At 46.1% G+C, this 16884-nt stretch overlaps 1 protein-coding gene across 2 annotated transcripts in view; it reads right to left on the bottom strand.

Annotated features, from left to right (window-relative positions):
• Positions 1–16884, bottom strand: part of LOC142591029 (uncharacterized) — an 83117-nt gene that overhangs the window by 19379 nt on the left and 46854 nt on the right. For both annotated transcript variants that reach the window (XM_075703406.1, XM_075703405.1), the window contains exons 7-9: positions 16255–16281; positions 14023–14049; positions 3353–3426 (exon numbers count right to left, since the gene is read on the bottom strand). In XM_075703406.1, coding sequence (XP_075559521.1) covers positions 3353–3426; positions 14023–14049; positions 16255–16281 — 128 coding nt within the window. The remainder of the gene's footprint in view (positions 1–3352; positions 3427–14022; positions 14050–16254; positions 16282–16884) is intronic.

The following is a 16884-nucleotide window of genomic DNA, read 5'->3' as shown; positions in this document are numbered from 1 at the left end:
CATTATTAAGGCCAGTTACCGACTGACGAAGGAAAATCTCGCCTCAAGAACTGCTCCGCAGTGCTCGAACGAACTTTTCCGCGGGTTCCCTCCGGTAGTGCATTAGCCTTCGTCTGCTACGGCAGGACCAGCATAAGCCACTGTCGAGGCCGCGCTAAAACCTCTTGAACTTCTTAAAGTTTTGAAGAATGCCGCCGCCTCCTCGCGCGCTATAGCCGAGGCCAATACCGCGTCGGTATTGGCCTAATAGCATCACGTGGGCTCTCACGCGGGCTTCGTTTGTTTGCAGTCGTGCTTGAGCGCCATTTTCGTTTGAGAAGCGTCTACGGAGTGGCGAGGAGTGTTATCATATTCTGTGTTATCCATGGAGAAACGAAACTGAGGAGAGGCCCTACCCCCTCCGCTCGCTAGGAGAAAAGTGTGGAGGAAGTGACGTAGTAGGTTCTCCTCTTTTTAGCTGATTTTTTATTCCTTTGCCGTAGCGCCCACGCCTTTCGGGCGATAATGGCGGCTTTGTTTTGGTTCTTCACACGTGGAGCTCCGTAGGTTACGCACCATGACAAAGGCGCCGTGCGGGCAGGTTTGCATTGGTCTCCTTGTTTCGTTGCGCTGCGTTATCTGAACCGGTGCTCTCCAGCATGCTGCTGTGGCCAGGTGGAACAGAAGGAACCAAAGTTCGTGAAATGAAAGCGCATGCAACGCTGTACCCAATCTACCGCGCCACGACAATGGCAATGGACGAAGGAATATCCGCGGGAAATATTGCCCTCTTCGGCGGGTTCTTGCTAACATGCCATCGCAGGCCGAAACCGATGCGTTTCAGAATCTGTACAATGAACGCCTTACAGGTGAGTGATTCCTGCCTTTGACAGCACATATGGTGCATTTGCAACACGTAGACGTACGTTATGAATGCATAATTCGTGTCCAGTAGCAACTTGCTTTTTTGTGCATATTAAAACACATGTTGCTTAACTGTTGCTTGTTCCTCGCAGTACTCGTGACAGCACGAAGTCTTTTAAGCACAAAGCGTTCGAGGTTCATGCACACATGCACAGGTGTACCTCAATATACGCGCTGATAGAGCGTTATGCAGAATATGTGCATTTTGCTGCCCTGGGCACCGTGCGCTTGCCAGCCGAGGCTTCGTCATCGAAAGTGGGATAGAAGTGGCAGCTTTGACTTAAGGAATGAATCCTCCCTACCGCTGGCATATCGTCTCTGTGCGCGTGAGAAGCGCAGGAAAGTGAAGGTTAGCGGATGCGCTGCAAGAGTCGGCAAGGCTCCACAGAACGTACGCCTAAGAACACATCAAACGGCTGTACCATGGTTGCACGTTGGCCGGTTTTGGCGCGTACTGTTCTGCACCGTGAGCCGGATATCGCAAAACTTTGGTTCCGTGATGCTTCACTTACCGTGGTAAGAAGGTACCTCACGCCGCAGTCAATGAATCTAAACGCGGAGTCAATATAGATGAAGTTCTGCCTCCTCGCCGGCGCGCTGTTATAGTGATGCGCGGCCAAGCGAATTTTGTTCAATAAAGCACGACGATTCCTCAAGCTAGAATTTGTTTGTGCTCATAAACTCCAGCTGGATCGCAAATGGACTGGTGTATCGTAGGTGTCTCCAGTGGGTTCTTGCAGCGCAGTGAGAATGCGTACATTTTTTTCGTATCGCCAGACGGCTACCTCGCAAGTTCGTCGGAGTGCCCCGGCATGCCTAAGCAGAGAAAAGCAAGTAGAAGGCAGCGATAGGTGACCTTCTTTTAAACACACGCAAGCACTGGGCAACGGCCGGTACCTGCGGCTGATAAGAACTAGTTCGCTGGTCTTATAAGGAATGCTTGTTTTCATAAACGTCGGTAACAGCAGCCGATTCGACCTTACGGCCCAATTTAGCGAAGTTCATTGTGAACTTCTTTTACCATGACTTCGGCAACGGCAATGCAATGAGACATGGCGATTGTTTAGTACTGCTGTTGAGCGCGCACGTCCGAGCAGCCTGGTTGCGCGCAGCGCGGCATGGTTTCGCGAGAAATGTAAACATCAGAGAAGAGCTGGTCCGTAAGGCGGAGCAACGCCATGAGGAACGCCAACTTCCGGCTTCACTTTAGCTTCACAAATGATGACGTCAGGGCTTCTCCCGAGTTTCCTTCCTCCGTGGTGTTATCTCATATGCTACGCTCGAGCGGTGTAGGCGGCGCCACGGTCGAGGAGGGAGCGTGAAACACAGCAGAAACGAGGAGGAGAGGGTCGTTACTTTACGGAGTTTAAGGGGCTTTAGGCCGCGCGAGCGCGGGAGTGGAGTGGAGGAGAAGGAAAGTGGTTAGCGCTACTTTTGGAAATTGAAGGGTTTAGCATCTCCGTGGAGATCCTCCGCGGGCGCTCCGGGCGGCGGCAGGGGTGCGCTTCTTCGCTTTGGGAGGCCACACGCTGCAAGTGTTTCAACGTGCGAGTTTACCAATCAGACTATTCTATTTTCACTGTAGCGATCCGGCAGGGGGGGAGGGGTTATACGGTAAATGTACATCTAGTGTAAATGTCCATTTCGGCTGCTGCTGAAGTGCTCATTGACTGAGCACTTTGGGTACCAGCGAGAGAACAGGCGCCGACAGCCAGTTTCTTTTTCGGTGGCTCAGCCGATCTGCGGCAACCGAAATCGATAATCCAATGGGCAAACACACAACGCCCCCAGCATTCATCATGGACAAACACACATTTACCAAGGCGCTCATCACTCAAGTCGAACAGCGCCGTGTCCGGTTCGATGTGCGACCTGACGCGCGATGAATCTTGGAGTGCGGCGGGTCCACGATGCATTTGCATTCCATGCGGGTACGATCGCGTCAGCGGTGGCGCGGGCGTTCGATTGAGCAGCGCTCAAATTTCACGATAGGGACCATCGTGATTGCCGGTGAATTTTATTTTTCTGTCTTTATTCTCGTCGTTTGAACTCTCTATGTACAAAAATCCTGTGGTACCATTCTTGTCTTTTTGTTTGGCATCCTCGTATGTTATGAATAAATTTCCTCGTCGCGCCACGCATGGCCTTTCTCTACTGTTTGACGTTGCGCTTTTCTTGTGATATCATATTGGAATACAACACTTTTGTACACGTTAAGTTGAATATGCACTGCGAATAAAGCACGAGTGCAGTGTGTGTTCGACTATTGCCCTTGGCTATAGGGCTGGCATAACACATTGCGAACACTCTGAGCAGTTTATGTCGCAAAACGCAAATGGAAAATTCTAGAGCTTTTTTCCCTACAGTATCTTGTATGTGCCAACTACACCACAAAAGAAATAAAAGTGCATAAATGATAGCTTGCAGCGTGTCAATGAGAGATGCTTACGTTGTGCGGCGGGCACCAGGGTCATCGTGGTGTAACCTCCTTTATATTCCACGTCAATGTCAATATCTTCAGTCCTGGAATAATTCTTGAATTAGATTTGCGCACAGTTACGCAGTGCGTTCAGAAATGAATATTATGCGAGCATTTTATACTTGTCATACAGAAGTCGCGATAACAAAAAAGTGGTTCAAGAAGAGCCCCTTAACTACTTGGAACAATATGGAGAGTCTGCGTTGGTCACTTTATGGGTGATTTCCTTTTCGACGCGTTTTAGAAGAGGCGCGGACACTAAGACATACAAAAAATTTGGTGGGCGCTCTTGTTTTCTTCGAAAGCACAATCAGGTTCAGCTAGCAGAGACTCTACAAGGGAAAGGTACTTCAATCATTCAGTATCCAATTTCAGCGATTAGTTTTCCACCATTGGCCAGTTTTGGGGACCACGCCCACTTCAGCAATATTCCACGGACGTTTCTAAAACAGCGACAACTCCCCACCTCAGAATGAAGTGTACACACTGGTTAAGCTTTTGCGGGCATGAACAAGAGAAAAGACCTTCACTATCGGTCAAAATTTTTTCGACACCATTCACGTCGACGGTCTATCAAATGAAGACTCAAAAGCACGGATGCTCACCCCGTCATAATGATGTGTACGCACTAAAATGCGTTATTATTACGAGTAAAGCAATATTTTTTTCCAAAAACAAGAAGCTGTCCCGGTAGAAAAGGAACAGAAAATGGCTGCGCACCAATTTCTCTGGTGCCGGCTGCTCGGAGTCACCGGCGAAAACGGATTTCTTTACGTAAAATAAATTAATGTTAGCTTCCAGAACACGGGAAGCATGATAAATCTTAGACGCTATTCTAGGTCAAGCCATTCAATATTGAGAGCGATAAAAGTACCGAGGTTTAATCAAAGTTGGTAGTACTGTTCTCCTATTCAGTAGAAAATAGAAGGAAAACGGTGATCACATTCTTGTAAGCGTATGCTGTGCTTAGTTTTGTGGCGAGTGTCTCGAAAGCTTATAACTCCTTGGATCATCGTGTAATAAGATAGTCGCATACTAAAGTCGGTCACAATTACAATGACATTGGTGTTGTTAAGTTTACCGAAGATTTTTCGTGCTACATGCTTGCTTGCTAGGCTTCCCTATTCAGAAGCATGTTTTTGTGTCCCTGTGACGAGCTATTGAAATAATAATCAGCTATAAATAAAATTACGTGTTTCATAAGTGTTACTGTAGCAAACATGGTACTTGATTGTTGGTTGTACAACTACTACCTTACTTCAACGAGCAGTGCTAGGCGCGGAACGTCAGTGAGTGTGACTAAAAATTTCGCATTGGCTCAGCATACCAAACAACGGTTCCCATGCTTAGTGAGCAATAGTTTGCAGTTCTTAAGCTCTTGAACTACGCCTAAGCCATCATTGAGAAGGGGTCACTTGCTAATACATTTCTTTTGCTTTCTTGCGCTCTTTCCGTCTTTAATTTATCTTCCTCTTTCCGCCATGTTTACCTATTTTGTAGCATTTATTAGTCAGACCTCTCGTTAGTTCATCAAATCTTGATTGCGCACGCTTCTGCTTTGCTTGTTCATTTTCAGAGATTTTCCGTCAAAAGTAATGGAACGCAGATTAAAGAGGAACCGTGGTCATGCCACAAAATAATAATGTAATAATATAATATATCATGGCAACGTCGCTTCGTTTCTCCGGCCAGAAGTGTGATGGTTTATTCAAATTACTTCATTGCTGGGCAGAGCTTGCTCTCACTGCCGACGGTGTCATATTTCCACGTTCTCAACTTCCCGACAAGGGGTGATGAAGTCATCGTTCTCTTGTACATTCGTATTGAGTACGCGGACTATTATGCACGCAGTTCTTATATCCGATCACATGTAGGGGGTCTAGCCTTGAAACATCCACCGTAGCGTGGAGTTCGTAGCAATAAATCTCTTATTTCTGTGTATCCAGTGAATTCACCCGTCATCACAACTCACATTTGATCGAAACCGATGAGAGCGCTTATGTCTGCTTTACCGACCACGGCTTCGTACCGTCGTTGATCAGCGATGTCATTTCGAGATTTCTGGGTTTCCACGAAGAAAGATGAGCTAGTTGTACTTGCCTCGGTATCTCGGCATATGTGTGGAATTTATATCGCTTACGTGACAACTTCCACGTCTGTGAACCTTCTCCGCAGACGCGGCTGTACAACACACCGCTTCTACCGTACTTGACTTGACTTGTATGGAAACGTGTTGACCCGAATGATGGTAGTGCCCACACACTGCCACTTCAGCTGTTGTGATTGTCATAATGTCAATTAGAATATCGACTATACCAGCTTGCTCTCTGATCTCTCTGATCCAAACCGCTCTCTTTGTCTCTTAACACAATGCCTAGCATTCTTCGGTCTATCGCTCTTCGCGCGGTCCTTAACTTGTTCTCAAGCTTGTTTTTCATTCTCCAAGTCCCAGCCCCATATGTCCGCACCGGTAAAATGCACTGATTGTACACCTTCCTTTTCAGTGATAATGGCAAGTTTCCAGTAAGGAGTTACCAATGTCTCCCGCATGCGATCGAACCCATTTTTATTCTTCTATGAATTTCCTTCTCATAATCAGGCTTCCCTGTGAATAATTGACCTAGGTAAACGTACTCCTGCACCGCCTCGAGAGGCTGACTAGCGATCCTAAGCTCTCGTTCACTTGCCGGACTATTCATCATCATCATCTTTGCCTTCTGCATATTAATCTTCAACCCCACTCTTACGCTGTCTCTCTGTTAAGGTCCTCTATCATTTGTTCCAACTCGTCTGCAGTGTTTCTGAATAGAACAATGTCATCGGCAAATCAAAGGTTACTGAGATATTTGCCGTCCATCCTTACCCCTAAGCTTTCGCAGTTTAATAGCTCGGATAATTATTCCAAGTACGCAGTGAATAGCATCGGAGTGGTTGCGTCTGCTTGTGTGACGCTTTTCTTTATAGGTATCTTCCTACTTTTCTTGCGTAGAAATGAGGTGGCTGTGGCGTCTCTGTAGATATTTTCCACGGTATTTATGTAAGTGGTCTGTACCCTTTGATTACGCAATGCCTCTACGACTGCTGGTATCTCTAATGAATCAAATGCCTTCTTGTAATCTATGAAAGCCATATAAGATGTTCATTGGGCTCGGCGGATTTCTCGATTATCTTATTAATGACATGGATGTGATTCATTGTAGAGTATCCCTTCCTGAAGCCAGCCTGTTCCCTTGGTTGACTAAAATCTAGTATTGCCCTTATTCTATACGAGATTATTTTGGTGAATACTTTATTTATTACTGGGAGTAAGCTAATGTGCCTAAAGTTTTTCAATTCTTTAATTTCTCCCTTTCTGTGGATTATTATAATGTTTGCCTTTTTCCAGTTTTATGGGACCCTTGCAGGCGATAAGCACTTCGTATAGAGAGCTGCCAGTTTATCAAGCTTTATGTCTCCTCCATCTTTGATTATATCTACTGTCATTCCATCTTGTCCTTCCGATTTTCCCCGTTTCATGTCTTGCAAGACCCTTCTGACCTCATAGCTTCTCATAGGAGGAGTCTGCAACGTGTTCATTACTGCTTCGAATGGAGGTAGCGTGGCTGCTTTGGGTACTGTAAAGGTCATTATAGAATTCTTCCGCTGCTTTAACTATACCATCGAGATTGCTCATGATATTACCCGGCTTATATTTCAGAGCATACATCTTTGTTTGTCCTATGCCAAGTTTCCTTCGCACTGATTTCAGGCTGCGTCAATTATTTACAACTTCTGTCTTTCTCACGTTATACTTTTGAATATCACTTATTTTCTCCTTGCTTATCAGTTTTCTCTGATCTCTTGAGTTGGACGCTTTCATTCTTTGTCGTTTCTTTATTAGATCCTTTGTTACTTGGGAGAGCTTGCCTACTGGTTGCATTGCTGCCTTGCCGCCTACTTCAATTGCTGTGTGGGAAACCGGTCTAGCTAAGGTTTCATGCATTACCTATATGTCATGTTCATCTCTTTGTTCTAAGGCAGCATATATGTTGGCAAGTACCAGCCTGAATTTCTCTGCTTTTACCCTTCCTGCTTCCTTACTGTTTCCTCTTTCTTGTTGACCAATTTTACTCTTTCTCTCTTCAAATTGAGGTGAATCCTAGCCCTCACAAATCTACAATCACTGTGCTTTACCCTACCTATCACTTCTATATCCTGCACTATGCCGGGATCGGCAGAAAGTACGAAATCAATTCCGTTTCTTGTTTCACCATTCGGGCTTTTCAAGATCCACTTTCAGTTGCTACGCTTCCTGAAGAAGGCATTCATTATTGGAAGCTTATTCTTTCTGCGAATTCTATCAACATGTCTCCTCTAGCATTCTATGAATCGACGCCGTAGTTGCGAATTGCTTATTCACCAGCCTGCCTTTTCCCCACTTTTGCATTGAAGTCGCCCATTACTGCAGAATACTGTGTTTGCCCTTTTCTCATCGCTAATTCAAGAACTTCATAAATTTGATCTACTTCGTCATCATCGTGACTGGACGCTGGAGGGTTGGCTTGAACTGCCTTTAATATATACCTCTTATTAAGTTTCATTACAACTTCTCCTACCCTCTCATTAATGCTGCAGAATTCATCAATGTTACCCGCTATGTCCTTATGGATTAGGAATCATACCCCGTATTGCTTCTTATCTGGGAGACCTCTATAGCAGAGGACATGGCCGTTAGTAAGCACTGTATAAGCCTCACCAGTTCTTTTAATCTCGCTAAGGCCAATGATATCCTAACGGATGTCTGATAGTTCCTCAACGAGTCCTGCTAAGCTAGCCTCACTCGACGGAGTTCGGGCATTAAAGGTTGACAGGGTCAGTTTACATTGGCAGCCTGTCCGGACTGAGAGATTCTTAGCCCTCTCTGCTACGTTACAGGTTTGACCGCCACGTTGGTCAGGTTTTCCGCAGCTGCTGCGGACTAAGGGCCATGGATTAGTTGTTGGATTCATTCGGGAGGGGGTGGACGTGTACTGCACCAGGGAGGCCAATTTCTTTCCTAGTGAACGAGTGCCTTTCTTCACAAAAGGCATTATCGAACCTTCTCCAGTCCATGGGCTTCCCCTGTGGGGCTACTCAAAAAGAAAGACGGCAGCTGGCGCTTTCGTGTTGACTACCGACACTTGAACAACATTTCGCGCAAGGACGTATACCCACTGCCCCTAATCGATGACGCGTTAGACTGCCTCCACGTACACACTGTACTTTTCTTCCATTGACCTGTGGTCCGCATACTGGCAGATTACCGTTGATGCCATGGACACCGACAAGACTGCGTTCGTCACTCCTGATCGACTTTACCAGTTCAAGTTTTTGCCTTTTGGATTGTGCAATGCTCCCGCAACCTTCGAGCGAATGATGGATTCTTCCCTTAGGGTCTAAAGGTGGTCTACTTGTCTTCGTTATCGAGATGATGTGGTTGTCTTTTCGCCTATATTTGAGATCCACCTAACCCACTTGTCGGCTATTCTCGATGTGTTTCGCCGCGCTCGCCTGCAAGCTAACTCCTTTAAGTGTCGTTTTGCTCGGCGTCACATCACCATTCTTGGTCACTTTGTTAATGCTAGTGGTGTCCAACCTGACCCCAACAAGGTGCATGCCGTCCAAGACTTTCCTGATCCTCCCTCAGTCAGATATATCCGGAGTTTTGTCGGCTTGCGCTCTTCCACCGCTTTGTCAAAAATTCTTTTCGGTTTTGCCCGGCCACTTTCTGACTTACTAAAGAAGGACGTCTCTTTTTATTGGGGTCATGAGCAAGCTACCCATTCACCACCATGGTCAGTTTACCTACATCACTGCCAATTTTGACGCAATTTGACCCTTCGGCCCCTACAGAAGTTCGCACCAACGCCAATGGCCACGACGTAGGTGCAGTCCTCGCCCGACGGCAGAACGAGCAGGACCGTATCATTGCCTACGTCAGCCACATTCTCTGGCCGTCTCAGCGCAATTTTTCGATAACTGAGCGCGAATGCCTCGTTTTAGTCTCAGCTGGGGCAAAATTCCCCCTACAGTTTCTATCGTTACGGATCACTACGCCCTTTGCTCGCTCTCGTCACTGAAGAAGCCTACAGGAAAGCTTGCTTGATGGGCTTTGCGGTTACAGGAGCACGCATTTGGCGGTTTGTACAAATTTGGCGGAATGCACCAAGATTCTCACTGTTTATCACGCTATCCTGTCGACCCTCCCGACAGCGACGAGAGTGATACAGATGACTTCATCATGGTCGTTTCAGATCTGGCCAACATCCACGCTGAGCAGAAAAGTGACGACACATTGCGGTCTATAATCGGCCACCTGCACACTCGTCAGCCCGACCCATAGCTCTGCCTGAGCTTTACGACCATGTTTACCGTCGTAGTACCACTCCCTACAGCCCGGAAATTCTGCTTGTTCTCCGCAAGCAACTTCGCGCTTGGGGAGAAGTGCACGATGCCCCAACTTCTCGCTACCTTGTGGCATCCCGCACGTACCGTCGCATGTGGTGCAGGTTTTTCTGTACTGGTCTGTACCAATCAGTTCGACGCTACGTCGGTGCGCGGACCTTTGCGAGTGACGTAAACAGCGCGCGGAGTTGCCTGCAGACCTTCTACAGTCCATTGATATATCCAAGCAGCCGTTCTACCGCATCGGTCTCGACCTTCTCGGCCCTTTCCCTACGTCTACTTAAGGGAAGAAGTGGGTCGCAGTTGCAACCGACTGTGCTGCATGGTGTGCTATCACCCGAGCTTTGTCTACTAGTTGCGCCACTGACGTCGCTGATTTGTTACTTCGTGACGATACTCTTCGTCATGGTGCCCCTAGCCAACTGCCCGAAGACCGAGGCCGCTACTACTTGTTCAAAGTTGCCGATGACTTCCTTCGATCCTGTTCTGTCTAGGGCAAGTTCACTACTGCACGCGACCAGCAGACGAACGGGCTCACCGACAGGCTGAACTGCACCTTAACCTATATGATGGCGATATACGTGGCTCACAATCATCAGTACTGGGACAACACTTTACAGTACAGGTAATCCCGTCACGACACCACCGGTTTTTCTCTATTCTACCTCCTGCTTGGCCGCCTGCTGTTACTGCCTGCTGTCGTCACACCGTGTATGGCGGCAATGCTGCCGGACGAGCCCACCTGGCCGGTCAGATCGCTCACGAGCAATCATCTGACTCGCAGTTACTTCAGAAGGACTGCTAGGACCACAACTACCGCCATCTCTGCTTTTGTGCAAGATCTCTTGCACTTTTCTGCGCTCTATTCGTTGTGTAGGTCTTTCTGAAAAGCTTTTGTCACTTTGTACCAGACCTTGCAAGGTTTTACGGCAACTTGGTGGCGTGAGCTATGAAATCGTGTCACTGGACAGTTTGTGACCATCTACCATGTCATCTAGTGACGTTCTGTACGCATCACCGTTGAAGCCATCTTTTTCTACCGCCTCCTCCTTGTGCAATTTGCACCGAGACGGCGCTCCGCCCGCCTAGAAGGTTAGATGTTACGAGCCACCTCGTTGTACTAAGGAGGAAGACGACGATGCCCAGGTCATTGGGTGTGTTGAGCCATCTTGGCCATTCCTGTAGATAGTATATGTTTATAAATCATGCTTCCATTTCACCTATTTGCCGTCGCAATGTGTTACTGCCCAAGAAGGGAACGTCTGAAGCAGGATGTTCGTCGATGAATCCTCGGTCGTGCGCCGATTTTCTCTGAACATGCGCAGACAGCCGTGCCTGTGTTTGCATTCCTTGAAGGTACCCAGGCATTTGTTCTGCCGATTTCACGACTCTTACGACTTTAGTTTTGCGGATAAAGCTCAGTCACCGCACGATGCCCTCGGCCGATAAATCATGCAACCTTCAGTCTGCAATCGCACGCCCTGCGACATTTAGTCGCGCATGTGAAGCATATCATGTCTCCAGATAAAATGTGCTTCTTTTACAAAAGTGGGAGATTAAGTGGACATACTTCCGTAGAATGTTGACTCGATTTACAAAACACAGTTCTCACGTACTGTATTGGAGCTGTTATCGAGAACTGAAGACGTGGATTTAGTGCAGCGAATATACCGACATTTCTTAAGCGGCGCACTCTTATTACAGGTGTCTCTTCCTCCATGGTACGGGAACGCACTTTTAGACAGGAACATTAACAGGCGTTCAGCTCCTCAATAGGTGCTGCATTACTGCTATCACTTGTCGCCCGTTTGGCAAGACCGGTAGTACTGTACCATTAGATCGTGTGGCAAAAGCCGCCGGAATAGGTCACCCCATATGGAAGAAAAAGACGTCAAGCTCACCCCTAGTTTACGCACTCCTCTAACGTTGACGACGACCTGGCCTTACAGCCTGTGAAGAGCTGTCAGGTCGCTTGGACTGACCTAAGGCAATATACGAAGCCTGGAGAAATACTTCTGTTCGTGTCTTGTTTTTTTTTACGGAAGCGCTTTTTGTGTATGTCGATGTCGTCATTGCAGGAAGCTTCTGTGTTTGGCAGGCCCACAATAGCTGAGGCTGCGTAATCTCTAAGATAGTTGAAGTTCAGGTAGTGCAACTTGTGCGTCGCGATGAGGTTTCCATAGCGGTAAATAATCTGGCCGAATTGTTCCCAAAAGTCGTTCCATCCACACAGATCACCAGCAAAAGAGGTGATAGTAACTTTAGGTAGCTTTCCTCCATATGCTTCTGAGGTACTGGACACCGACGAAGTCCGATGCTTTGTTGTCGGTGACATCGAATTAACAACGCTTGCTCGCTTGTTAAGCAGCTCACTCATGATGCTGGCAATGTCGTCTTCGTATTGCGCAAAGGTGCGGTATTCTTGCTCGAACACTTCATCAGCTGCGTGACTCTAGCACCTCAGTTATTTTGTTCAGCTCATCGCTGTTCGTCCTCCTACGTCTCTAAGGTGGTTGTTTCATCGCCGACAAAAAATCCCTTGCCTCGTTGATAGTCCTGACGTTCAGGGATGTCCTCTACGTCCGCATCGATCTCAGCCTAATGATGGTCAGTTCACTCTTAACCATCCGTGGTCTCCGGAAGTAGTTCCCGGGTTTCTGCACCAAATGTTCAAGATAGCATATGGTCCACAGGCAAAAAGCAACGCTTAAAATATCAGAAAATACGTTTATTTTAGCCATTCTCGTAGACTGCGCGTGAGCGTGTGTCCCATCATAGAAGGACGGTCTTCTTCTTCGATCCGAGACAGGGCTGGGCTTAATTCAACAACATTTTGCATCAAATTGGGTCACCGATTGTCTGCGTCAGTGTATGTACCACTCTTCAATTATCTTTGGCATTATTCGGAGTCTATGGAAGCCTCTAAAATTCAAGGCGCACTTATTTAACCTGTGGTTATCTTACGTGGAAGACGCGAAAGCATTACGACTACCGCGCGATGCCTGTGCTCTTTGAGTCGCCTTAATTTAACTTCGCTTTGATTAATGCCAAAGGCCGTGAGTTCGACTCCCACCAAAGGTAGTAGGTTCGAGTGTCTTAATTTGGCTACACTAATTAACTCTACCTTAATTAACTTCGCATTCGTTAACAACAAATGTTCTTGGTTCGACTCCCAACAATGATTGTGAGTTTGAGTGCATGAATTAACTCTATCATAAATGAGCATGGTTAGTTCAATTGTGTTAATTAGCACCAAATATCATGTGTACGACTCCCTCCAATGGCCATGGGTTCGACTCCTACCAAAGATTGTGGATTCGATTGTCTAAATAAAGTCAACCTCAAATAATTGTGCCTTAGTTAACTGCGCCATAATCAACAACAAAGGCAGTGGCTTCCACTCACACTAAAGATTGAGGGTACGTGGCCTTCTTGCAACATTGTGCGGTCACGCCGATAAAACCGGATTTTTCGCCTCGTGAGCCATACAATGCTTTCGCAATAATAATTGTTCTTACAGGCTCTGTCAATCCATTTTCCTAATTAACATTTTGCATCCAAAATAGAACTTTCTTGGCCCCCGAAAGGTGAGTGGGGCAGCTGTGCTGACGCCAACTGTGCTTATGCCAGCCTGAAGCCCACCTGGGTCACTAGGTAGGCGGCCCTAGCTACGTGCCGTTCAGCAATGAACGTCTTCGACGTAGCTTCACATCGGTCACTGACGATACACCGCTCATCAACGACAAAAAATAATCTTTAATGTTTTCCGGTGCTTGGCGGAACTTAACTTGCTCTACGCGAGGACGCCGGGACGGCACCACTACACGACGCAGCCTATGCAGCCGGAAAACGGAAAGAGAAACCCGGCTGGATACACGTTTCGCAATTTGAATTATGGTGCGTCGCGATACACTGCTTCAAGGCTAATCACATAACGTTGGCATTATTCGGGATATGGGTTCTGCCCGAATGTTTCTTTCATTTCTTAGAACGTCAGCAGTAACACGCCACAATATTGACTTATATATGGCTCGACCTTTGCACGAACTCATAATGTCTATAAATGCTAAAAGTCATTTCACATCTTTCTTTATGACCTTCGGACCATGTTACAACTACAGCTTCTTTAAGAAGCGCACTATGCGTAATACTTGCGTCGAATATGCCTTAATGAGGAGCTTTTATCTAAGAAAACATCATACTCTTCCTTTACGTACACCATTATAATTGCCTTCGTGCCAATCCTGAAAGAGAAGAAGATTGACATATACAATTAATTATGTGACCGATTAAGGAGCGAGAAAAAAGCAAATTTACAAGTTAGTCTATCGCATCACTTTTCCACGAAAACATGTATACTTTCGCTTAAAGGATAGAATCTTATACACTATTTCGAAGGTATCGTAAACAAGCACCGATCAAAGTGTCGTCAATGTTACCAGCCACGATAATTGTCCCGTCTGGATGCTCTTGCGTGCGCTTCATGACAGTACGAGTTTGAGAAATGGGAAATTATGTCATTCGAGGGACCGCAAACCCAACTCATTGTCTGTCAGATGCGTTGTTACTCTAATCGTAGCTCACTAACGATGTAGAAACTTGAAAACAATGTTTCTGTTCTGCCATGAGTGTATTTTTGAAGCTAGATATATCGGGAGGCTCGACAGGTATCCCAATTCTATGGCACAAAATATTGAGTATGGAACTTCATATCATCAGTTTAGCTTTCGTGCAGCTGCGAAGTTTCCTGCGTTACATTTTTCATAAGGTACGACTAATACACATTTTCAGTCGGCCCCGCTGTAGCATGAAGCAAGCTGGTGTTTTACCAGCATTAGCAATGCCACGTACCCAAAGCTTTATGTATAATTGCAGAAATAAAAAAACTAGTTTTATCTGAGTGTCAGCTTCTTGTGTGAAGCGATAGGAAAATATATTTGCTGGACTTTTTAAGTTGTAATTTTCCCGCCTCGGCATTTTTTCCTAACTCTGCTGAGGCGGTTAAATATTACTTGCGCGAAGCACTATCAAGGCTAAAACCTGAATTTAATGCAATTTTAATCGCCTGGCTGGCTGCACAATCCTTGGGATCGGCCCACAGAATATGGTTGAAACATACCCGATAGAGAAAAGCAAGTGCTAAAGTCTCTAAGAAACACGTTGTGTTTAATTATAAACATAAATGAAGTTTTCCGAAGGTAGGGTCCAAGCACAACAGCTCGATCCTCAAACCATTAGGCGATGAGCGCATGCCTCGGTAAACGAAATATAAGAGTCGGAAGCATTTTCTGTGTGCAAGCCAGCGTACTGAGACTCTTGGCGCCTTTTATGAACACTCAGCGCAATTTTTCACCGTCTTGAATTATTGCATCTAAAAATACGCATTCCTTAATTCTCGTACATTTTAGGACGAGCACTGCGCACATTTATTGTGCGATTTCCCTTTGCGTCAGAATGTTGTGGCTAGGTGGCAAAATATGTCTAGGTGTGTTCATGTTCCAATCGCAGAGGCTGGTGAGCAGAAGTAGCTACATTTTAACACCTCAGGTCTGACAACTTTGCTTGGCGTAATGAATTGTCAAAGAGTTTGCGCAGTCTAAGCACGCCATCCAAAGTCTGTCATGCAGGGTCGGGTTACATTTACTGCAATTCACTCTGCCACTACAACTACGAGCCTTACGCTACGTGTAATATTCTGACAGGTAACTATCTACTCGACGTCACTGCTTCGCCGTCAATACTGGGTAGCTGCGAAAAGACATCTATAAAGGCTGCTCTACAAGTGACTGCTGGGTTCATATATGTACGGTATCCATAGGTAAGACTTGAAACGAACGAGAAATTTTCCACTATCGTCCGCACAGGCTTGCTACGCTGGCGGCATGCGTGGGCGAGTGTAGCCGCGTTTTCGGCGCTGTTGCAGATGACCGAACAATGAAGCAATGAAAGAGCGGGGAAAGGTGATTCGACGGACAGATCAGAGCTTCAGTTCATAGCGTTCATGCGCAATTATGACATAAGGTGATCGCGAAACTGCGCGTCTCCCATTTCTCGAAAGTTAATCAGAGCTTTCGCATCTTGCTGACTCTCATACGATGTCACTAGCTGTCTGTAACGCCAATGTGGTTGGATGCGTATCTCAGCGCAATAAACGTTCGGCTAAAAACTGTGCACTAGCACTAAACTTAGTGAATTTTGCATTGATACCCTTTATTACAGTCCCAGGCTGCTTCAACGTGTAGGCCGTAAACTAAAACAGAGTGAGAATGTTCATTGCCGTGGAACTTATGCAACTAAATTCAGTTCCGCAAGAAGTCTTCAAATTTTCTGTAATGATCGTTTGCTCCTTCTTATTGTGGCAACATAGTGCCCTGTATCTGGGGAGCTCGTCTACATACCTTATATAAATGCAACGCTATAACGCAGTACACGAATAAAACGATACATACGTATGTTCAAGTGCAGGAGGGGCACCACTGCAAGGAAAAGAATATAATGAGTCAGCTTAACAGAAATTGTACTCGCCAACTATAATCTGTTGATTACAATAAGTCGAGGCGTCAAAACGCATTCACGTAGGACGTTGCCTTTTGCAAACCTTACAATGTTTGCTCAACATGTATTCTTCACATGTAGGCAATATAAAAACTCCCGTTTTCTTCTAGTTACGTCACTTCAGATTTTTATCGCATGCTTCCTAGACAATGGAGACCAATACTAAAAAATTATTGGTTCTATTTGCTTGTATATGAGACGCCCTTCTGAATATCCTACTGCAATTTACCCTATATTATAGAGCAGTTCAAGTGAAACCCGTACTTTTCGCAGCACTCAGGTTCAAATAGCTACTTAGCGCAGTCCTACTACCATGCTTTCAATGCATTGATATTTGCCGGCTATCAGGCCGTGGTACCCTAACGTCGCTTCGCACCGTAAGTGACATGACAACATGATGACGCAGCAGTCTGTATACATAGTTGTTGATGAACGCATTGTAGTGCAGTTTCGCACGAACTAAAATATAAATAGGCTGAAACTCGAGGCAGTCTTCAAGCTCAGCATCGGTATGAGCTGGTAAG

Source organism: Dermacentor variabilis, chromosome 8 (genome assembly GCF_050947875.1).
Source record: "Dermacentor variabilis isolate Ectoservices chromosome 8, ASM5094787v1, whole genome shotgun sequence".
NCBI classification, from domain to species: domain Eukaryota; kingdom Metazoa; phylum Arthropoda; class Arachnida; order Ixodida; family Ixodidae; genus Dermacentor; species Dermacentor variabilis.
This window is presented reverse-complemented; position numbering and strand designations above follow the sequence as displayed.